This window comes from Phalacrocorax carbo, chromosome 3, assembly GCF_963921805.1.
Source record: "Phalacrocorax carbo chromosome 3, bPhaCar2.1, whole genome shotgun sequence".
In the NCBI taxonomy this organism is placed as follows: domain Eukaryota; kingdom Metazoa; phylum Chordata; class Aves; order Suliformes; family Phalacrocoracidae; genus Phalacrocorax; species Phalacrocorax carbo.
The window spans coordinates 33,738,564-33,763,068 of NC_087515.1; the positions used below are offsets into that span (position 1 = coordinate 33,738,564).

Genomic DNA, 24,505 nt, shown 5'->3' on the forward strand with positions numbered 1-24,505 from the left:
TTATTTTATTTTTTAAAAAAGGAAATCCATCTTATTTAGGAATAGCAAACTTACTAATTAAGCTGCTAATCTTGTTTCTATTCTTAATTTTAAAAAACCCAGAAGTAGGAGAGATAAGTCTGTGCTTATACACAGTGGTGCAGGCACATGAAGAGATTATGCAGAAAGAAACGATTCAGAAAACAGGCACAAAGCAAACAAGAATATTCTTTCTAGCACTGAAATGAAAGCTAATGAGCCCTCACTCATGCAAACAGGATCAAATTTGGTCCGTATAGCACAACTGCAACATGTCCTCCATCCAAAACATGAGCAAGGAGCAAGCTAGCTCGTTAACCAGTACTGCCAGGTACTACTGTCAGTCTCTAAAACAGCAACAGCAGAAGCATGTCTAAATGGGATACAGCAGCATTTTCCAAACTGTGTTGTCTGATATCTTTAAGACATCACTTCTAGAAATACGACTTTTAGAACTGAAATGACAGTGGTAGCTTTGAACATGGTGCCATTAATATCCTCAGAGCAGTATCAACCTTGCTCAAAGGCAGCATAGTCTTCAGGACAAGCCTGTGTGTTTTCTAAAAAGTGCATCAATACCAGTCTGTGAAGGAAGTAGTGACTTTAAAAAGGGTTCAGATGGAGAGTGCCAAAGCTGGTGGAGCAGCATGGAAACATAAGTGAAGGATATGGCTAGGTGCTTTTCTGCTGGGAAAGGAGAAGCGATAGAAGGTGAAAAGGGAGAAGATGGATTTCAGATGCGATGCTATGGCATTCAGGAGCCATAAAATATTATTATGGGAAAGGCAAGAAAATGAAAGGCCGACGGCAGTCTTGGAATATCCAGCAACAAAGCAAGCCAAGGGATTGTGTACCTTGGCTGATGAAGCAACTGAAAATGCCTTTGCATCTTGTGCATGGATTGTTAAAAGAAGCTCAAGAAGCTCTAATTTTTTGTTTTCCTTTTTCAGAGAAAACATCCAACCTCCTTCCACTCCACTAATCTCCACAAGGAAATCACTGTATTTTCTAAATTGATCTATTTTCAGTATAAACAAATTCTGTGTGCCACTATCTTCAGAACTCAACTGCACTTCATCCTCGGCGTAGCCACTTTGTATTTTCGTGAAGAAGCAGAACAGAGAAGGAAAACAACAATATTTTCAGGCTCATCATTTAGGTAAAAAAAAAAACAAAACACAAAACAAAAGAAACAAACCAAAACAAAACCCAAACCTAGTTTTTTCCTTTCTGTTGCATAGGTCTTGAAAACAAAGACACACTCCTCCCCAGCTTCTACCATCTTATTTCAGCTACCATTTACCAAACACTGCAAAAGTTAGAAATCACGGAGGGTAAGGGGGAAACAGGAATATCTGAAAGACTACAGGATATATTTCATTCAGTATCCTTCTTTCCCTCAAGAGTTTATCACCTCTCAGAAATGTGTCTAACTTAAAGCCATTATTTTTTTCTAACCACCAGAACTGTCACTCATTCATAATGCATTAGCACACAGGATTTTTTAACAGCTCCTGCAATACATAATGTCATCTGCAATGCATACTTTCATTTTTATTTTAAATTTTACACTATTTTCAAGAAATTATTTGAAGGATGATTTTCCACCTGTGGATTTTTAAAATTATTTCTATTTTTAAAAAAAGGGGGTGAACAGCTGGACTACAACTCAAACACCAACTAAAAAACCAAAAACAAACAAACAACACCCCAACCCCCCAACACTAAATACTAATCATTACTACCAGGAATGGCTTATGCATTCCTTATTAGTGAATCACCTTCCCGTCCCACTCCACCCAAAAAAAGAAGAATTGTCTACTTTTAAACAGATAAACCAGAACTGTCATCTATGTAATAGCAAACATGCAAACCACAGTACCTTTCACTTACATGTCTGGGTTTGCTGCCTTTTGTTTAATAATATAAACACACACACCAATTTTTAACAAATAACATGCAGGTTTGTAAGTTACCATTAACGGCTCAGTAGTCCTATTCAATAAGAAGGGGAATGCGTATCTGAAAAACCTGTTGCCTTTAAAAATGAATAAAATTAGTAACACAGTAATCTTCAGTGCGTGGCATTTGCATAAAATTAAATATGGGCCCAATCAAGGCAACTCTGTGTTAACATGAGTGGTCCTGGTTCAAGTAAGCAGCATCACTTGCATAAGTAATATCCCACTGTTTGCATTTTAAGTTAAGGCATCTTAATTTTGTTGGTTAGTTGTACAACAAATAACTGATAAACTTTTGATCTATGCCTGTTGAAACACTTCTACTAAATTAATAAGCTTCAGACTGCTTTAATAACAACTTGTAATTAAAAGAACACAGACAACCTTTTCCTCAGTAAATATTTTACCCCATCACTTGGAGATCGATTTGGAAGTCACTTTACTGTGTAGCTTTTGTCAAAGCCTTTTTTCCCCCTAAAACAATAATCCAATAAAAACAAATGAAAACAAGAAACAAAACCACTATTTCATGCCTTTATAACTGTATTTTTCCAATTCCAGTAATAACTTGAATTTGTGCTTTTATCTCACTTAGGAAATGCCATCATCATAAGCTGCACATCACTCAGGATTCTTTAACTACTTAATTAGCTACTAAAACACTGCAAAGGAGCTGACGCTGTATTAGAAGAGAAGCAAAATGAGCCAAAGTCCACACATCTCCCACCCTCTTACTCACAAGCGTTTGTGTAAGCCCTTACCTGCTGGGTAACGTTCGATAACTGGCCAGTTGTCCACCTGTAATGTGGCATTGCCACCACTTCTTGTGAAACGTACTACATGGTATTTTCCATCATTAATGATTGCGTTGATCTCTTCGATAGAGATGTCATCAGTTCCAACATTAAATTTAACTCCAATTTTTCCCTGGTGCTGCATATAAAAAAAAAGAAAAAAAAAAAGAAGAAGAAGAAGAAGAACTAATTAAGAGTTGTTTTAGCAAGAAATAGAGACAGCGTGTCATACAGGGAAAGATTTCTAACAACATCTTCCCTCCTCAGATGTAACTTCTGAAGGCTTGTATGTAGCAGTGACAAGCCTCCTGACAGCTCAGTAAGTCCAGGACATCTCTTTGATGGATAATTGATATTCCAAATGAGTTATTTCACCAAATTGAGTTCTCTCCTTTTCTAAGGGATTTAGACCAAGATGAGGAGGAGGGAAGCTCAAGTTTTCTTTCTTCATTCCCTCCTTCACCTCCATGAGAATTAAACACCATTTTTCCTTTTAGGCTTTCAAAACAGAAAGCCTTGCAGTGTCACTTGGAAGAGGTATGAGGATTTTCTGGCTATAAAAGCCAAGGCCCAGCCCTGCACCTCTTTTCTCCAAACCTCATTCATACTCAGAGTCTTCACAAATGATAACAAAGGAGGAAACTTTTTTTCCTCTCTAATGGAGGGATTTTTTGCTTCACATTGTTGTAGCTCTGAATCATTAAGGCAAGAACAGATGGACTGACTAACTAAGACTTCCCTGATTAGAGCCAGAGAGGGGTGAAAGGCATTTGTGACACAGGGACAGCATCTTCTTCCCACTAAGGACCAAGGCTGATTTTTTTGGCTGGGATTTGCCTGTAAACTCCCGTCCCTGAGAACGCGTAGGGCTAAGGGGACTTTGCACACACGTTCATACTCAGGACCAAGGCTGTAAGTTTTCCAGATGACTGCGATATTAGCATGTTTTCATTTTTATAGTCTTTTAATTATTAAGACATTTGCTCTAACAGGACATTTACATTTTAACGAAGTCTTTTAATGTCTACTAAAAGCTTAACTTAAGGGCTTCGTGTTTTTTTTTTTTCTTCTATAAAATCAATTCTATTCCTGAATAAGGACACTTATTAAATTAAGGAGAAAAAAAAAAGAGAAGCACTGCACAGTATGAGATTAGGGGCTTGTGCATAATAAGTGGCAATTCAATGTGAAATTTCAGGTCGTTGGTACTGGTACATCCTTCTTAAGAGTTAAAAAACTTCTTTAAGTTTTTACACTACCAGATGAAACACAATGAAACATTTCACTTTGTACCTCTTGGTCATTCACATCAGTCTTTCCAGAACCAGCTTCACCTCTCCCATGCAGCTTTTGTGTCTGCCCCTTTTTTCTCTTATTACCCTGGCACCACTCCCTGCAGTAAGTGTATCCTGCAGCTCCTTGTCTCTGGAAGTCTCCCAGGCAAAGAACTCAGGAGCTCTTCCACTTTATTTTATTCTCTTTTTAAATACCTGACTTCATTTTCCAGTAGTGCTTGCATATTCCAGTTACACAGTTGAGCAGCTGCTGAACACCTTTGGAGAAAGTCCCTCAACGCTTTGGCACTATGCTATCACTTCTTCAGCTATGATCTTTTTTAAAACAATAAAAAGACCATTCCCTACTGAGAGTTGCAGAATGACTCTGAAAAGTGGTTTGTAGGTTTGTTTTTTCGTTTGTTTTTATTTGTTGGGTTTTTTCTCCCTCGGTTCCTTAAATCACCTTCTAAACATTTCTCTTTCTTCTTGCAGATTTGTTTTAACGTTTCTCTATAGGCTGGTCCTACTTTTCCATGCCTATAGGATGTCGATAAAGGATCTACCTCATTCAGCACATGCTAACCTTCTTTTGCCTCTCGTGCAAGTTGCAGAGCAATCCCCCAGTTTTCTTGGGAGACTAACTGTAGCTCTCTTTTATTTCAACTATGACTCTGAATAGATTTTACCCATTTTCTCCCATAGATGCAGTAGCTTATTTGCTTCACCTGTTTCATTCATATGCTTACTCTCTTTGTACAGAAATGTATACAAAGAAATATAACACTATCCTGGCTCTAAAGCAATCTCCCCTTTTACTAATTTATGAAATCCAGAAAACCAGCACGTAATCATAATGGCATATGCACCTATTCACAGTACTTTCAAGAAATCAAAGGCTTTGAGGATTAAAAAGAGCTGACTAATTTTATGGGGCTCATAATTATACTACTCATGACCTATACTTTACATACCTACTTTCGTATGTGCTATATATATGTATATACATATATTATTTTAGATCAAAAAATGACAAGAAAAAAACCCCACACCTTTGAGTCAATTGGACAGGTGCAGGCAGGCAAAATGAAATGGCATAAAAGGCAAATATATCAGCTGCTTTTCCGAAATAAGAGAATGTGATGCTGCAATGGTTACCAAGTTACCGTTTGTAAATGGCCAGGTATTGGCAAATGAAATGAATGCTTTACAGACTTGAAGACAGACCTTTAGCCTTGCTCAATACATATATACTTTTTAGTTAAAAAAGCAAGTTTCCCTGACTTCTCTACATTTGTACAGAAGTACTGTGCATAGACACCAAGCATGCAGCTGCAATAGCAAAGAATATCACCCTAATAGTGGTTAACACACTATAGTGATTCTTTTGGCTCTCTTTCTGATATATTTATATAGCTGAGAACATTAATAACTCCATATTTAAAGAATATGTTTCATTTTTCCACACTTCCTCAGCACGTGTGGGCATTTATGTAAGGTCCCATAAAACAAGGAAGCAAACCTAGGTTTTGAGTTTAAGTCCTCCTCATTATTATATCCATATTTAAGTTTGACTCCCAACATCAGGCTAAACATGATATGGACTATAACCCCATTGTGCTCAGCCCTTTAGAAGCACAAAATAAAATATGATGCAAAGGCCTGACAGTACATGGGCCCAGACAGATGATGACACTACCACAAAGCAGTAAGTCACCAGATATCAGCTGAGTTGCAACAAGCACCTCTGTATGTAGGTAGCATTTTTTTTTAAGCCCGTGCATAATCCTGCAGTAGTTTGACTCACTGTTCTCCTCCTTCGCTGCAAGATAACGTAAGTCACATTATTTTTCATTTGTCATTAGTTAAGACCATGTGCACATACAGGAATTGTGGATCAGCTGGTGTACAGTAACCTGTTGAGATAACCTGATCACAGCCCCCAGCCCTGTGATGCTTAATATAATGGATCCATAGCCCATTAGAAAGAGCTGCTTTTTACTTTTCCTTCTTCTTTTTGGAGCAACATGGTAATGTGGAAAGGGAAGAGACAGATGAAACTGAAGCATACTTAATTACTATTTCTTGCTTTGGCAGCCTCAGTTGCATAGTGCAGTAGTAGAAATTTTTCTTTATCACTTGTTCATTCATAATAATCTTAACGTTATTTTTATCAGAAACAGCCTCAGACTAATGCTGAATGAGAGGTTCTCTCTTCAGCACCCCGATGATGGGCACTATAGAAATCTCTGTGCATTACTAAGTACCACAATAAGTCAACATTACTGTTGAATGATCTTATCCTTGCCGGTCACCTGAAATAACACAGCATTTCAGGCTTATATTTCTAGGAGGTTATGTTTGCCTACCAGCAAAGATGATAATTTCAGTACTGCTTTGGTAAAAATCAGCTCTGTACACAAGACCTGTAGAAGTCCACAGCATGTTTATGGTTCTTAGCGTGTGTTTTATTTTTCTCAATCTCACACAGTTGTGAGAGAACATAGAAATGAAATTAATTTATTTTCCTACAGTGCCTTTATCTAATCTGAACCGGGAAGGCCACGACAACAGAATGGAGACATGTAGGATATTGGAGAGTCTCCAATATTATTTCTGAGAGAGGCCAGAAAAGAGGACACGCCTTCAGCAGAAGAGTGAAGCATTTCAAGAAGTAGCGTAAACGTTTGTGTCTGGAAATTATTTTGAACTTCAAATAAGAAGGTGGTATTAATACTACTCCAACCTCACATCACCACCACTGCTCCCTGGGATAAAGCAGAGCAGGCACCTCCGATTCACCTACAGACAAGCTACCTGACACTCTGAGCTCCAACTAGCAGCTCTTCAGAAAAGCTAAACTTTTAGTTTGGAGGTGCTTTGGCCATGTAGCACTCGTGTTTCTGAGGCCAGGGTGACTTTCTCTCCACTGTACCACACAGACAGATAAGCTCATTTGATGATACCTAACATTCCCCTACATGTTACTGCAACGTGCAACGTAGGCTTTAAACTCTGCTGTCCAGGCACTTGTAGAAGTCCAGGCTCACAGCGTAGGAATGCATATGTTAATGGCTTCAAAGCAGTTGGATAAAAGCAGAAGATATACATGTTTAGCTCCAATCCTACATTCCTAATACGTTCTGAAACACCAGGAGTTTTGATTGCTCAAACAGTATAGGTGTGTGTTTGCATGTGTATATAACACTCATTTCAAAATATTTTGTCTTCAAAAGAACTGGCAGATACTATTATAATCTGGCAACTCCAGCAGATTATTTTCAAGCATGTTTTATTAACTGTGTACTCTAAATACTTCTACCTTGGCTTTAACAGGCTTCTGACAAAGTACCGAGAATGCTGATAAACCCAAGAACCAAGTGAAAAACATGAGATGCAAATCAAGCCAACAGCTGACAGTGCAGTTTGGTCCCTGTTGGACCCTAGTCCAGTGCTACTGATCTGCCAACTCCAAATGCTGTAAAACCTATTCTAGTATAAAATATATATATCTCTATATGTATCTCCAGAATTATGATATTTCCTATAGCATCAGCAAGGCTTTACTGCTGCTCTCTGTAGTAATAATTCTGGGATCAAACATGAGTACGTGCAAATTTGGCACAACAGTAGTTTTAGGAAAGACCACAGACTACCTGAACTTGTAACACTTATAACCTTTAACCGCTTCCATTTCTTGAGTTTTATTAAGAAGAGTGAGATCGTTTTCACTCCAATGTAATCAGAGACTAATATTCTATATTATAGAAATGTGTGCAAAATAATTTAAGTAATTTCTGATTTTCTAAATCCTGTGAGGAAATGCATATATAAAAATAGTAGTGTTTGCTTCAGGAAGTGAGGGGAGGGATAGATAGTGGACACAAGATATATTTGAACTCCAAGACTAATTGAGTAACTACATATATTTTAGTCTAATGAGCCATCAATATTTCTTATTGTAGTAACTTCCAGAGGAAATGTGTCCTGGGAAAGACACAGAAAATGCAAAGCATCTGGGAAGAGTTCTTTGAATGAATCCGTATTTTACATTCCAGTGAAGGAAGTTAACTTTCTGGATATGGGTTTTTAAATTCATAGTTGTAGGTATTATGTCATTAATCTAACATCACAAGTATTGTAAAAAATATTTTTGTTACTGCTTTTTCTCTATGAGAAGTGATAAAATATTCAACCCAATTTTTACCATCAGTACTCAAATCTTTTTACTTTTTAGTCAGCTGCAAGGCAACATACCATTGATACAGGCACCCTCATGTCATCCTTCATCTTGAGTACTTACAGTCAGATTTTGTGTCCCTTCATTAATTCAGAAAGGTAACCCTTTTCAGGGATGGATAATAGCTTTCAGTATATCAGTGCTTGACATACTGTAGAAAATGTAGGAGGGGCTTGAAAACTCTATCAGGGCACTACCAGGCAAAGTTATCAGTCATATGTAGGCACTTCAAGAAAGGAAGCAAAGATATTTGCTGATGTCTGACAGGGTGCATCCACCCAGTATTCAGTCTTTAGCAGACTGGCATCTGACAAGTGTGAAGCTGTTAGGTTTCTCTTTCATTTCCCAAAAGCTGAAAATATGTAGCTGCTGTGGAGAAGGGAAAATAATAAGTAAATAAATAGAAGATTCTCCCTTTTCTGGTTGCCTAAGGAAGGAGACTGAGCTATTCCTAGTGTTCCTCCTTGCCAGTTCTCACCATTTATTTGCAACTTTCCTGACATTTGCTTATTTCTTAAATCCATAGCTCTGTAGACCTTAGGTTATGAGAAAATCCCACTTTTCATTTTAAAACAAGCATCTAGTTCTGTTAATTTGTACAGAAAACCTTAAAACCCAAAGCCTTGCAGGCTACTGCATTGGCAGGTTAAGAGAAAGAGTTGATAGTCGTGTTAAATACCATGATTTTAAACTAAATGCTTGATATTTTTTCCAGCTGGAGGTGTGATACTCTCTGCAAATGACACTGATTTTATTACCCTCATATCAAACCTGAGCAACATGCAGCAAAATGGGCATCCTCTCAATCCAGTCTCCCAGCAATTTTGATTGCTCCTCCTTCATCACTGGACCTGCTTCTGAAAAGATTTGTTCTGCTTTACTTGACTTTCAGCCTCCTGGTCCCCCAGATGGTAGGAGTCAAGGGATAAACTGACAATACTTACTTCCCAAACTGCTCTACAAGACTTTATCTACAGCTTACTAGTCTTTTTGAGCCCCAACTACACAGCATGCTTGCATTCAGGAAATTAAATTGAAATATTGAAGGATATAATTAATTGGCTTGAGTGGTGGCTGGAATCTAAACGTGACCCTTGGATTCCTGAAAGGAGAGCGGTCAGGTCTGTGTTATGCATTTACACACACCTATCCCATTTGAAATTGCTGCCTAACACTACAGTAAACCATTATTCATGCTGTTCACAGCGGGAAAATATTGTCTGCTGAGCCACAAATGTTACCATTATTTCCTGCAGCACCTGTGCATCCTCACCTAAGTACAAACCCAAGCACACATTTCTCATCTGCACCAAGATTCTTCTACAGACAGTATAAGGCACTTGAAAACCAGATCTATAATCATAAATATACAGCAACAAATTTTTTCCCCTCCCTAATCTTGGGATCACCAATCAGTTGTTTCATGGATTTTGATAGAGAGATGAAGAGAGAATTTGCAACATATTTTGCTTTCACATTTTATTCAGAAGATCTGTAAGATCATTCCATAAACCTTTAAATGACCCCAGTTTCATGCCATTAAATTATCTAGATTTTCTAAATCAATACAGAAATAATAAAAACTCATTGTTCCCCAGATGCCCCTGGTTGACATATAAGAAATAGCACTTTCACTGTAACAATATTATGTATGCAAATACATACAGATGCTGCCAGAGCTACTGCACTCTTAAATGTTGCTCTATAAAAATTAAGAGGCTTCTAGCCTTAAACCAATCACCCTTGAAAGAGGTAAGTGAAATACGGACCCACCATTTACAAATGAGGTATCTTCTCAGACATATTTTTCAGATACGGCTAAGTGGTTCACTAAGTGGAAGAAGTGACACATGACTTAAAATGGGTTTTTTTATGTCACAAAATGCCATATATGTAATCGCAGAACAAAAGGCCTAGAAAGAAGGTATCACAGAAGCACTCACTGCCCAAGTGTTTCAAGGCAGGAAGCAACTACTATTTTCTTAATAAGAAATAATGACTTGTATCACTTTCTGCTTTAAAATAATTATCCTCACAGTCTCCTTTAAGTGTTATAGCAATTTGATTTATATATAAAGCTCAGCAAGTAGAACTGTAGAAAATTTTATAAATCTACAATTCTGACACTTCAGCTCTCAGACTACAGTTTTGCTGTTTAGTTTTAAACATTGTAATTCTCACTGCTATATATCATAGCTGTATTACTTCAAGTTATTCTGATGATGAATTACTGAGATGATACAATTACCTTAACAACCAGCCCCCCAAAATGCAATAGTTATGGAAGACATATGGTGTAGAGCCTGCAGTAGCAGCATACTGCATCTTATTATCCACTCAGCATCATTACTGCAGTACACAAAATTAAATTTTTCTGAGAAAATATGCAGTAAAGAACAATTTAAGTAGTCAGCCCTTAACATGGTACTTTCTGTCAAAACTTCCAGCTCTGGAGCCCTCAGCACAGAAAGGACATGAACCTGTTGGAGCAGGTCCAGAGGAGGGCTACAAAAATAATCCAAGGGCTGGAGCACCTCTTCTATGAGGACAGGCTGAGAGAATTGGGGTTGTTCATCCTGGAGAAGAGAAGGCTCTGGGGAGACCTTATTGTGGCCTTTCAGTATTTAAAGGGGGACTACAGGAAGGATGGGGACAATCTCTTTAGCAAGGCTTGTTGTGACAGGACAAGGGGCAATGGTTTTAAACTAAAGGAGGGTAGATTTAGACTGGATATAAGGAAAAAAAGTTTTACTATGAAGGTGGTGAAGCAGTGGAACAGATTGCCCAGAGAGGTGGTAGATGCCTCATCCCCAGAAACATTCAAGGTCAGGTCAGACGGGGCTCTGAGCAACCTGATCTAGTTGAAGATGTCCCTGCATATTGCAGGGGGGTTAGACCAGATGACCTCTAAAGGTCCCTTCCAACCTAAACCATTCTATGATTTTATGAAAACAGCATGTAGCACAGAAATGTCTTGACCTTGCTAGTGTCTGACCAAGGATTCCCAGTTGTGGTGAGATGGTATGGATGGGTTGAAGACACTGCAGATGCTGTTACAGCAAACAGACTACTCTGAAGGGGGAGAAAGGCTTTTAACTACTGGCCAAGGTAGCTCACATGCCTTGACTTCATTCTTGCATCCTTATTTTCCACACAGGCAGATGCCTGTGAGCTTGTGCACCTTGAATATAATATGCCCAGCCTGAGCAATGGCATACTCATTGGGAGCTCCTGCTACTCAAAAATGGCACACACTGTTCCTCCCCACACATTCATCAGTATGTGTTTCTAGATAAGCACAGTGACATTTGAAAATTAGGCTGCTTTCTACTTTTTTTTATAATGTTTTTATACAGAGATGATTCAAATAGTGTTCCTGGGACTGGATACAGTCATCCAAAGGTGTCAAGGTACTCCTAGAGGAAAAAAAACCAAACAAGTAGCACCTTGACAATGGTACAACCTAATCCACACTGGAAATTGTACTGGTTTAAGGGTATTGATTTCTGTGCTTAGAAAGGCTTCACAGAACTCTTCTGATAATTTGTGTGTCTGAAACAAATCCAAAATCAGAGTCAGATGGAGGTATAACTAGGACCAGAAACAAAGAATCAGCAAATTCTCAAGCAGGCTTTCATGCTAAATGATTAATAGCCATATGATCAGCACACATGCTCATGAAAACATAAGTAATAAATTTTTTAGAATCTGGGTCAAAGGGCTTTTTATATTAAAATCCTGTAGGGAATTATTAAAACCCAAAAATGGTATTAGACACCCAAATTCTATTGAGCTTTAATGGAAACACCTACCTGCCATTCACACCTTTGATAAACCTTCCTTTAATATTAACAACAATCTTTAATATTTCCAGATGCCTACAGACACTGGGTGAAGGTACTTTTTAAACACTGTTTAAATCCAGACTCTGCATTCCTTTATTTTTCTGATTGCCTGTATACAAATGTATTTCCAGAATTGATTCTTAACCCTTCTTCTCTTGTTTTGGAGTCTCCAGTTGGAAACAACCTATTCCTAATTCATCTTGTCTGCTCAGTATTCATTATTGACATGGACTTACGTGAAAGAAAACTGAAACAAACAAACAAACAAAAAAAACCACAAAAAAAAGCAGCCCACAAACTGATTTAAAAGCCAAACATGTGAATAGTGGACCTAGATGAATATTTTTGTGTCCTATCTGTAAAATGAAGAAAACAGGATATTCTTCCTTCAGAAACTGTCTGAAACAATTCATATCTGCCAAGTAGTTAAGCAGAAGTAGAACCAAAACCAAACAAAAAACCTATTACTGGTTAATGAGTCAAAGATAAAACTGAAATGAAAAGACCTCAAACAAGGAAACATAGCTGTGCTATTACCAGACAGCAGAGCTACAACATGCCACAGGTTGGGCTTACCTCTCTATAGAACAGCAAGTCCTGGCTGTTGTCCCATTTTCTGAGCACCCCTATCGTTTCTGTTGCCAGCTTTCTTTCTCTTATCATCAAGTGTAGAGTCATCCTACGGCAAGCTTTAATACCATGTGTATTTTTCTCAATGGTAGTAGTTTCCTTTATCTTATCTTTCTTCATCTTGCAGATCCTTCAGAATCAAAGCCATTTTGACAATTTCCCTGCGTGCTGTGCTGAGACACACGGTGTGGAGTAGCCTATTATCAATGCTACAACAGAAGATCTCACTTCTTTTGATCACTTAATGCTGCAGAGCATGTAAAAATTCTTACACTGAATACATGTAGCACATGAAGTGATCAAACAGCTTTAGTTGACTGGACTGTGAAATCCAACAGGTAGCTGGAAGGGGAAAGCAAAATCTGATAGCTATCTCTAGGTTCTCCTCTGCTACTGCTGCTAACAGCCCCCAAGGTTTGAACGACATTGCTTTGACATCTTAAAACTGAAACAAAAAAAAAAAAACCATTCTGTGGAAGAGAAGTGCCTCCAAGTAATGAACGGGCTGTCTACAGGAAATCATTAGTGTTCTTAAAGAGCTTCTATAAGGAGGAAATCTTTGAAGGAAGCATTGCAAATAGCAAGAGCACCTTCAACAATATGCTCTTCAAAATGCAAGAAGCTTGCTAATAAACTTAATTGTGTATAAAAGAAGCCTGCCAGATATTTGAAAAGGCTAACCCCAAGCATATAAGACAACATCAAAACAGAGGTTAACCCACAGCAAGGGAGCTTTGCATTTAACAGAGTTTGGTACTGTCAGGCTCTGAATGCCTCTCCAAAGCAGGGAAGAGTCATGAATGTTGTTGTCTTCACTGGAATGATCAGCATCAGGCTTGAATGATGGCCAAATATATTATTTGTGTTCATGAACAAAATGGCATTTAAAAAATCCCTAACAGTATATGAACGCTTGCTTTACAACATGTAGAGCAACAGCCATTAACAGACAAAACTGCAAAATGCACCATTATCTTCAAACTGCACAAAGGAATGGAACAATGTCATCCTCTTAGTTATAAATACTTCGCTTCTTATGTACTTTGCAAGTAGAAGTAGACTTCCACTACTGTTGGAAATTACCACTTTGCAAATGGGGTCTGTTAGGCAACCAGTAATCAACTTTTAGGGCATTATTCTAACCTCACTAACAGCATATGCCTGATTTCTCCCCTTAGTGCATTTACTTTCTTCTCTTTGTGTTTTTTATATACATGGCAGATATTTACCTCTGAAAGTTAAAAGTCAGAAGTAACTCCACTGAAGTCAAGGCCACTTTACAAATAGCAAAATGGTAAAACCAGGACATCTCTCATTAGAGTTACTTGTCACTTTTCAGAGCTTCTGCCTCTTACCGCTATTCTCACATATTTCAGTGTGGAAGAGATATGATGGTAAAATATTTGACAGACAGCCACTGCAAATGATGTGCTTTCACTATTTTTATTAAAATTCTGGCTTTACTAAGATCAAGGTTTTCCTAGAAAAATCTTAGTAGAAACCAGACAGGTAACTGTTTTCATTTTCATACTTCTACAGCTTTAAATGTTAGTGAGGGACTATATGAAAATGAAAAAGAGGGAGGGGGAAGGATTTTACATGTCAGAAGACCCCGGCTACAAATAGCTACCCTACAAATACATCCCCTTCCTGTAGCTCAGCCACTCCAAAATGCAACCTAGCTGGCTGGCATAGCTATGACTTGTGACACACAAATCTGATTACCTGAAGACTCTGAAAAGCTTTGCATCTATTTGGTCAGATAAGCCTGTGCAAATACATCAGGGTGTCAGGGAAGATAATGGGCAACTCTAAAAGGGAGGACAATAAAAAGGAAAAAACCAACCAACCAAACAAACAAAAAAAACCACAGAGAGTTGCTGGGAAGGGGATTCATGGACCTGTTGGATCAAGTCCCAGTCATAAGACCTCCTAAAAACTTAGCAGGGGGAAAACTGCATTTTAAATAGCCTTCTGGGTAGCTTATGTTTGAAATGCCTTGTTCTACAGCAGACAACCCAATGTCTTGCTGACTTTGCTAGCATCACAGAGGTGAGGTTTCCAGATGGGTGAACTAACCACTCTGGAGCAATTTATTCAAGAGCATTACACTCGAAATGGCTTTAGTATAGCATCAGGCGAGGTAGGCGTGCATGCGTGTGTGTGTGGCTGTGCACGCATGCAGCCTTTCATCCATTCTTCTGCACTGAATGTGATGAAGTTAGGCCTATAAAAAGCAAACCCTATTTCTTTTTCTTCTCTTATTTTTCCAAATTGTTCTTTACCCACTGTCTCCTTAAACAGTAGTATCATTAAAGGACATCATGCACAAATTTTTTCACCTGAAGCGAAGCTAGCTTTTTGCCACTTCTGCTTTGTCTGTGCAATTGCTAACGGATTTCTTGGCTCTTTCACCATAGCAAAGGGCATTTGTGATTGACAGATCTCCCCAATAAGCATTTGCCCATTTCCTCTTTCAGCTCTGCACATCCCTGGGGAATGATCGGGCAGAGCATCGTGCAAGTACCGTGCCTATCCTGCTGTAAAGAAACTCCACAAACTCCAGTACTCTAGTACACCACAAACAAGGAATCCATTGGAGCTGCTCTTCTGCTGAGCTCTGCTTCCTATAGTATAGGAGCACTTACTTTGCCTCCTCGATAATTATAATTATTTTCTGGGCTGCATCCCACACCCAGAAACTAAACTTGAAGTGGAGACAGGTACTGACAGTCAAAACCTTTTCCACCTTCTTTCACCAAAATAAATACGTCATGATATATATATACGCATACAGATGCCTGTGTGTGTTTGCTTTTGTATCTATGTTTTACATATGCATACATATATATATATATGAATAACGAGGGGAGACAGAACATCCTACTGCATATACTCCATATAGAGGGACAATAATACAAAACAGCTTAATGAATATTTGCCATTACTGCTTAGTGGAGAGGTGTTCAGGAACTAAGATGATGAGCAGAGTAGGACAACCATTGTAAACTGAATTCAATGGGAATGATAATACTAAATGATAATATTTGTTATCACCTCCAGGCAGAGACCTTGTCCTCGTTTGTTGATAGGTGACATGCTTTTTTCTTTATAAGCAACAAATTACAGAAAGTGAATTTTGCAGAAGATGTACGCTCTTGAGCTTTGCAGTTTTGTTCTTTGACTAATTTAACTAATGATATTCTAATTTAAAATGTCTTCAGTGTATCAGTTTCAGTGCTGATGGATGTTTGCCTCCTGCAGAAAACTATCAATTAAGAGACTTATTCCAACCATAAAAATAAAATAATGTTCTGTTTATTGTTAACAGAAAGACTAAACTATAGTATAGATTACTGATTAATTACTTATCAAGGAGAATTGACCTTAATTAGGGTCAACTTGTATGGCAGACAGCTTAATTTATTCTTGAATTTGTGTGTGAACATATTTCTCTCTATAGAACATTTGATTCACAGCTCAATTCAAACCCTTCAATTGTATTTTTATTCTTTAGAGGAAAAAAAAATTTGGATCTTTTGAAACCAGTATATCCGTTCAGAGTAAGACCCAACTGCCTTAAGTAACTAAAATTAATGTTTATTGTTTTTTACTCCTCTTAACCCTGCCAAAACAATTCTTGCAGAGATAGCACAACTAGTGGGATCTGGGCAGTTCTCAGATGATCTTAGGTCTTAAACTGATACCTAGTTCAGGTGCTGAGATCAGTGCAAGAGTGGGGTGCATCTCTCAACAGACAAATATTCAGTCAGCCTATGCTGCATTATCCCTTCAGTGCCCTTCTCCCACTGTTTGAAAGGAATGATTTTAAACCAGCTTAGATGTGTTGACACAGTTAATTGTTGTGCCTTTGACTAAAGCACATGCAGATCTTTAACTTTGTTCTTTGCAGATGTAACAAGTAAGAAGCAGTAAACTAAAATACTGTGCAATGTGCCTACTTAACAAAATACCTAGAGGTGTGTGTGGTCCACAGTCATTAATGAGACTGATATATAGTATAGACAACCCAAGGTATACATATATGAGGAGCAGCTATGGCATTAGAGAAAAATCAGGCTGCTAAACCTACCTAAGAAGCTGGGTAAATACTCAGGAACCTTTCGCTGAAATGTGTGCTGTCACAGCTAGGTGTCTATCTCCACGTACCCCAAGGGAGGGTGGCTGGATTCTGTTCTTTCTCATGTATCCTCATAACAATAATTTCAAAAGATTAATTTCCTCAGAAAAAAAAAAAAAATCTCTTCCTTCGACATACAGCTAAAAGGATTGCATTTGGAAAGGTCTCATGGATTCACTATTTGAAACTACAAAACTCTCACGACTTACCATATTTACTTTTATGTACTTATTGATATTGTTATCAAGTAAGAAGAGGTTCTAGCTTGACTGTTAGTAACTGGGATGGATAAAAATAGGAAAAAGCACATGAATTGTGAACAATTGTTTTGGTCTATGAATTAATGAAACACAGTACGAAGCCTCAGGATGCAGCTCATGCAGAAAAAGCCTATGACCCACTAGAGAGGGTTGCTTTTAAAACTTTATATAAAAATAAACAAATGGAAAAAAACCCATAACCAACTATAAAGCACTTAATACCTTCATCGTTTTCTAATAAGGGAATATACCCGAAACCGAATACATTGAGGTAAAACTTCCATATCCAGCATCTAACTTCTTTCTCATTACTATCCCTGTTGGGCAATGGACTTAAGGTTTGTTGGATACAGAAGCAAACAAAAAGTGCAGGAATCAGTGCAGTAGGAGTGGCTTTTAACCTTCAATATTTAGTTTGTGTTTTGTAATGTCAGATTTTTTCCTGGTCATTTATAATCTGTTGATTATAAACCTATGCTATCACCTAGATTCCAATTACTAGTGAAACTTTTTTATACCGTTTATAGCCTAAAAAGGCCATTAAAACAATGAAAAAAACCCAAACAAAAGCAAACAAAAAAAACCACACCACACCCCCCCAAAAAAAGCCACTAGGCAACTCTTAACTCAGAAGGATTTAGACCTGGTTTAGGAAACACTACTCATATCCCACACTGTGTCATTGCAGGCTGGAGTACTTTCTAATCCAGCGACTCCAGGCAGTCCCACTTGGCGATTCCCACCACCAACCTCCACAACCATCCCAAAAGCATTAGATCTTAAATGCTGTTTCTATGCAGACTCCTGCTTTTCTTTCCCACAGATTTCCTGGCCAAGCTGAAGTTTTCAGGTTGCCTTAGTTCCACTTTCTCTGGCACAGCCTGACAAAACAGTGAGCCCACTCCACATCTCCCTTGTTCCTGGAGGAAAAGCCAGATAAAAGGGAGCTGTAACATGAAGGATCAAGTGAGCAGAGCATGACAGTGACTTCAGGGATCTTTGAAAACACATTAATGATTAAAATATCAACACACTACAGTGTTACAGTACCTTCCACAAGGCCTGGTCCTAAAGAGTTTTCCTATGAGTCAGTGGCATTAGACTATTAAATTAAGGCCTGCCTTCTATTTGCCCCCGTTATTTCTTATATGTTTGTAATCCACATACCCTCCCCCACCATTCCCTAAAGCACCTCTAAACATCTTTTCCAAAGAGAATATAGTAAAACATGTGGACATAAAAAGTACTATGCATAACAACTGTTTTTCTGCCCCCCTTGGGCAATCCTTTTAGGAGTATTATTGTTGGTAATAATTTGCTTTGCTTTAAAAAGCAAATAAGTGCAAAATAACAAACGCAAACATGGAGAAAATAATGCAGAAACGTGTACTGAATGATTGTACAGGCTTTCAGAATCATTCTGTATTATGTAGACTTAGAAGAACAATTCAATGTGGTTATTGGCTGCAAAAAAGTATTTTATACCTTCTTGCTACCACCAGAATAGCATCAGCAAACAGTTCTAACCAACCCAGTGAGCCAAATCATAAAGCTTCAGGCAGTCATGAAAAACTATTGATTTTTTTTTTTAAACCTTTCTTCAGCTGTAAATTTCTATTGATATGTGACAAAAAATGTGCAAGTGTCATTTGCTAGTATAGCCATTGTGGGAAAAGGCAAGACTGCAACTTCTCTGGTTAAGCCGCTTGGAAGTTTAATGTGGTCAGCTTCAGACTGCTCCAGACAATCTTGGATCAAATAAAACACAACACATATGTTTTCCAATAGCAATAATCAAAACTGAGGTTTTCAGATTTTGCTGGAAACAAAATTACATCAAGAAGAAATGGGCTGGATATCTCTTTTTACTGCTGGGAAACAGACTCCTAACAACCATCTATGTGGATTTATTTTATTTTTTGAAGTTAGCTCATCTATCCCGTGTTGTTACATGACTGATACCTCCTTCCTTCCCCCTGACCACCACTCAGGGCTAAGGGGCTGTGATCTCTGCTCGCTTTGATTGGCGAGCCTTCATTCCCTAAGAGCAATGATATTTCGAAAGCCAGAGCTAGGACACCCTAAGAAAGGACGATGTAAGGCTGAGCTACGTGTTGTCCTTCCCTTCTCTAAACAGAATCTTATTTATTTTCCCTCTTCCTAAAAGTGGAAAAAAGAGCTTGTTCCCATCGGAACTTGGGTCCTCTATTCACCATCAGGTGGGACCACCCATCGGTCAGCCTCTGCCAGTGCCTCTGGGATGACACCAACCTTTTCTGGTTGAAGGTGTGTCTGCAGTGCAGGTTGGGCCACTCTCTCCTGCAAACAAAAGCTATAAAGATGGGGTAATAAATTTTCAGCAGTGACTAGGGTATTCAAAGGCAAAGCTGGCAGCAGCTGGTGCTGCCTACAACACTGCAACCTATCTGTACTACTGCTCTTACTCATGCGATCTAGAATAGTTTAATTACATCTACCCATCATATATTCACATTTCTGGCTGGCTATACTGTGGCCAGCACTCAGTCTCTCACCTTAAATATGCCGTCAAGATAACAAGGGTTGGGGAGGTCCCAGGGGTGCAAAATGATGATGGTTTCTAAAATTATGAGGGAAACTGGGGTAAATATCTCTTTTGCTGCCCATGTAACAAAATGAGCTACTGAAATTATGTTATCAGAGTTTCCCACCAAATGCAGCAAAATATAAAAGGACTGTGCACTTGACCAGTGCCTGGTATTCAGACACTCAATACATGAGAGTAAATCAAGTCTGGATAGAGACACACAGCGGCTAAAAGCATAAAAACCATTCACTGCAATTCAAACATTAGACAATTTCCTTCTAGACCTTCATGTTAGAGTACAGCACCTGAAAGAGAACAGAGATGGGAAGCCCCAAAGTTTCCCTGAGCTACTTCTCTTCCTGGTGCCTGGAGAGGCTGCTTATTACTCCATTTTCAGCTGCTTCTCACACCACTTTCTAAGGGTGGGATGGACCAAATCCCATATCTAATTTAACATTGTAATTATTGGAAACAACTGTAGCATTCTTTACACCTTCTAGAGTCATACTCTGGAGAGTTTCTCCAGGTTTGTCACCAGCAGCAAAGTGGTGTGGCACAGTGGGGAAGGGAGCTAACAGAGGAAAGTGCACTGCCGTGACTTTCCCCCTAACGCTGGCCTCAATGCTTTTACCTATGCTTGATATTACAAAGAAAAATACATAACAACATTGCGTATTTTTGAAAAAAAAAAACTTTCTCAGTCTTCAGCTGTATTATTGCTGGCATCCCATTACTGCTTCTGTAGACCAGCAAACTGGTGGTCTTTATTATTAAATGAAACTGAACCTCAAATGCTCCTGGAAAATACAGATAGGGTGTATATGAAGTACTTGTCTGCACCTGCCAGTGGTTACCTCACTGTTGCAGATGACACAGAAAAAGCAAGAGTCTCAGGTTTATGTGCCTCCCAGCTTAATACTTTCTAGTGCCATAGACTACCACAGTCATTTCAGTATCTCTTTGCTTCGGTTCATCTTTTGTACAATAAGGATAGTGTCCATCATGCCAGGGAAGATGCAAGGACAGGGTACTGCTCCCGAAAATATGATAACAAAACCCACAGAGATTGGCAAGAACATGAAGATCTCTCAAACACACATCTTGGTCTGCAAGGTGCAAGTCAGGACACTTGGAAAAGAGATTATTTTTTGTGTGCCTCTGCACTTTTTCCTTTTATGCAGCAAAATCCAAAGTCTTTTCCAAAGGAAATTTAAGCCGAAGCAAAGTGTATATATTGATTAACCATGTTCATATTATATTGAAAAACATTTCTGCCATCTCCTCTTTGAGATGTTATTTTTAGAGTTGGGATAGGAACATATTTAGATGGCCGGGAAAATACACAGAAGAAACTGCATCTGCAATCTCATTTCCTGATTAGATTTTGGCACTGCCTGTCTTATTGCTACTGGTAAATATGGGGCAGTAAATGCCTTCAGTACTAACTCATTTTCATGCTCTCTATCCATGTCTTCTTTGCAAGTCAATAACATGTATTTGTAATTACAGGACAATAGGGTTCATAGGTATGAATTGAGGTTTTTTAATTTTTTTTTTTTATTTTTTTCTTATTCCTCAGCTATAAGTATAGGTCACAAGTCCAGCCACAAAACCCCCTACCGTGCAAGGATAAAAATGAAATCAAAAGCTCAATGTTTTATATAAGAGCCACCTTAATAATCTCTTGAACAACTGCATGGCTTTAGGGAGCAATATAAAACAGTGAACACAAAGATGCGGAAAGGTACATTTGATCCCTTTCCCCTTGTTTGTATTTAAAAAAGGGTAAAATTGTCTCTATCAGGAAGACAGAGAGGTTATGAGAGGAAATTATCATGAAAATATGTAGTAATCCAAGTTTAAAAATACTTTGTTAGTAGAAATGGGTTCCAAAAGAAAACTTTGAGGATTTACTTGCCTCAATAAGCAGTTATATTACTTCTATACCTTAACTTATTCACAGTATGTACTTGGATTGATAAAAATAAACCTTTCACTGATATTTTTTTTTTTTTTTGTGAGGTTCAGAATATACGCGTGCACTGAAAAATAAAGAGAAAGGTTCAATTTTCCAAGCTTTGGAATATTAAGAGCTTTGTTAGCAAAAAAGAGAGGATATGAAGAAGCAACAATCAGCTTTATGACAGGCACTTCATTAACCCACATACTTTATAATTTGCTCACTGAACTATCTGCTTTTCCTCTCCTCTCAGCAGGAACATAAATAGCAAAGACTATCATGAGCTGTTATGCTACTAGAAGACTGTTAATCTTACCAAATATACCACAGAGCATTTACTGCTACATATTTATTTATTTAGATTTAGAGCGTGATTAAAGAGAAAACAAAAACTATATATCTTGAAGATGCATCTCAACTCATACCTAAATTGCAGCACTGCACTTCAATAAAACTTAACTCAGCTGGATAATTTAAAGGAACCAAGTGCTCTAGTCCTGCCAGCAATTTCTGCACCTATTATCAAGGTACTATCAAAAATGCTCCACCAAAGAAATATCAGCCATCATTGCAGATGGGACCAAGATGCAAGGGGGTAGAAAGAGGAGACAGAGCGGGACTGGCAGAGCTCTTCCCTCCCATGCAGCAGACAGGGAAATTTGGGCCTGAGCTTGCATAGGGAGGGGATGGCAAAGGAAGAGCCAAGCCAAGTCTGTATGTCACAGCTCCCAAGAGAGGGGTCTGCAGGCACAACGAACAGAGCTTGAGGTAAGTTTTTTATTTGGGACCCAGCTGTGATTTTGACAGCCAGTTCTGTCAACTGGACTGAACCACCTGCAGCAAGACCACGTATAACCTGCTTCTCCTCAAAGAGGAGCTTTGTACTGTTCTGGGACAGTAACACTACTTCCCACTGGGGAGAGGGGACGGTCGGTAAGAAGGGAATGCAGATATGTCCATACAAGAGATAGAGAATTGGGAAACAAAATAATTAACAATAAAAGAGTGCTATTATTCAACTGCAAGAATAAAGGACAATCAGTGGTGCAATCTCCTTGCTTTTTTTCCTGTATTTATTTGTTATGGGTCTGAGCCAACGTTCCTCACAGTGGGAGATTTTTGATGGCCTTTGGTAGGCTTTGATGAGGCCCATATTTGCTCATTTGCACAATGTATTTATCTGCACCCCCGACTGCGTCAATCAGCATGTAGCAGCAAAGTCCTCTGAATGCTTTAAATAAACCCCCCACTTATTAAACAGTTCTAAGCTCAGATTGAAAAAGCTTTATATGGCCAACATTACCTGAATCATTCCTCGGAGAATTATGGACTGAACATTGAGAAGACATTTCCAAAGTGCTTAAATGTCTATTAATGGAAGCTGTGTTCTTAAGTTATTTAAGTGCTTTTGAAATTCCCAAGCAAAACACAGCTCAGCAATGGGAATCATCAGCTGAATGTTTGTAACACTTATTTGAAAAACAATAAGATAGAATCAAATTCAGCAAAAATGAAAGGTTTCGGCATCTACACCAGCAAACAACTGATTAAAGCATTATGCAGCAGAATTATGTCTGCAGCATCATCTATTCATGTGATCTCAAATACCTCCATTAAGACCACTGCACTTCCACAGCTGCAATACGCCTGAGGGCTTTATGAACTCTCAGTTTACTCCTCACACCCTCCTAACCTTATAAATACAGCCCAGCGTTCAGGTCACAACTCCACGGCAACCTAAAGAGCAGAAACATGGAGTTATATCTTAGGCAGATTTTCCTAAATGCCCACTCTGGGACCAGGATGCCACCCCAGATTTCCAGCTCCACTGCAGAGGTGTTGCAGAGCATGAAACCCTGGTCTGTGGCTAGGACTTGCAGGAGGCATAACACAACCAGGACACTAGAGATTTTGTAATATAAATTTAAATAATAGTACATCATTACACTGTTCAAAATAATGTTTAGTTTTTCAGTCGTCAGGGCTGGCCTTGGTTAAATACCTTTCCTGAAAAAAATTTCTTTCTTTCAGAACACTTTTTCACGAAAGGGACTTATTTCCAAGGCATATTAGTTTCTGATGTATAAGCATTTTAACCCCCCCAAAAAAACAGTGTCAGAAAATTTATTACTGCCTTTTTTTTTTTTTTCCTTCTGATTAAGCACATTTGCAGTTGGATTGCATCAAGCTGACCATGCTGGTTTTATTTCATCAGAAAGTGCAAATCCTTTATGCATTACTGTTCACCAGTGTATGATTTTTTAAAATATGGGTACAAGAGCCAGTGAGCATCAGGCTACGAGAGACAAGGCATGTAGGGAAAGGAAATCTCCCATTAGACCAACCAAAAACTTGGGGGGGAAAAAAGGACAAACTTTCATACTGACAAGCCCCTGTTTAGGTATGAGCATCAATAAGTAATGAAAAGAAATTAAATTGGCTCTCCCTATAAATCTTGCTCTTCTGTAGCTTTACACATGCCGACCATACCACCGTTGTTACAGAGTTCCTGTGAGGCCTTTCATTTGTAAAAGTCTTTTCTTCCACTAATTCCATTAAAAAGAAAGTTTCATACATTAATATTTGATTGACACATTATTAGGAAAAATAGGAAAAAAGCAGCAGTGTCACATTAAGCTCCAGTGCCATGGCCATCATCTTTCCCAGCATATCTCTGTATCTTCCCAGCACAGTGAAAAGGCAAAAGGAGAGAAAAGACTATGCTCATTAGGAAGAAAAATGGAAGCAGCTCTTCTGAACACCCCATCTGCTGCCATCATGTCAGAGATATCACATTTTACTGCTGTCACCAGCAG

At 38.5% G+C, this 24,505-nt stretch overlaps 1 protein-coding gene across 27 annotated transcripts in view; it reads right to left on the reverse strand.

Moving 5' to 3' along the window:
* NRXN1 (neurexin 1) overlaps positions 1–24,505 on the reverse strand; it is a 726,568-nt gene that overhangs the window by 122,266 nt on the left and 579,797 nt on the right. For all 27 annotated transcript variants that reach the window (XM_064446453.1, XM_064446475.1, XM_064446474.1 and 24 more), the window contains one exon: positions 2,741–2,912. In XM_064446453.1, coding sequence (XP_064302523.1) covers positions 2,741–2,912 — 172 coding nt within the window. The remainder of the gene's footprint in view (positions 1–2,740; positions 2,913–24,505) is intronic.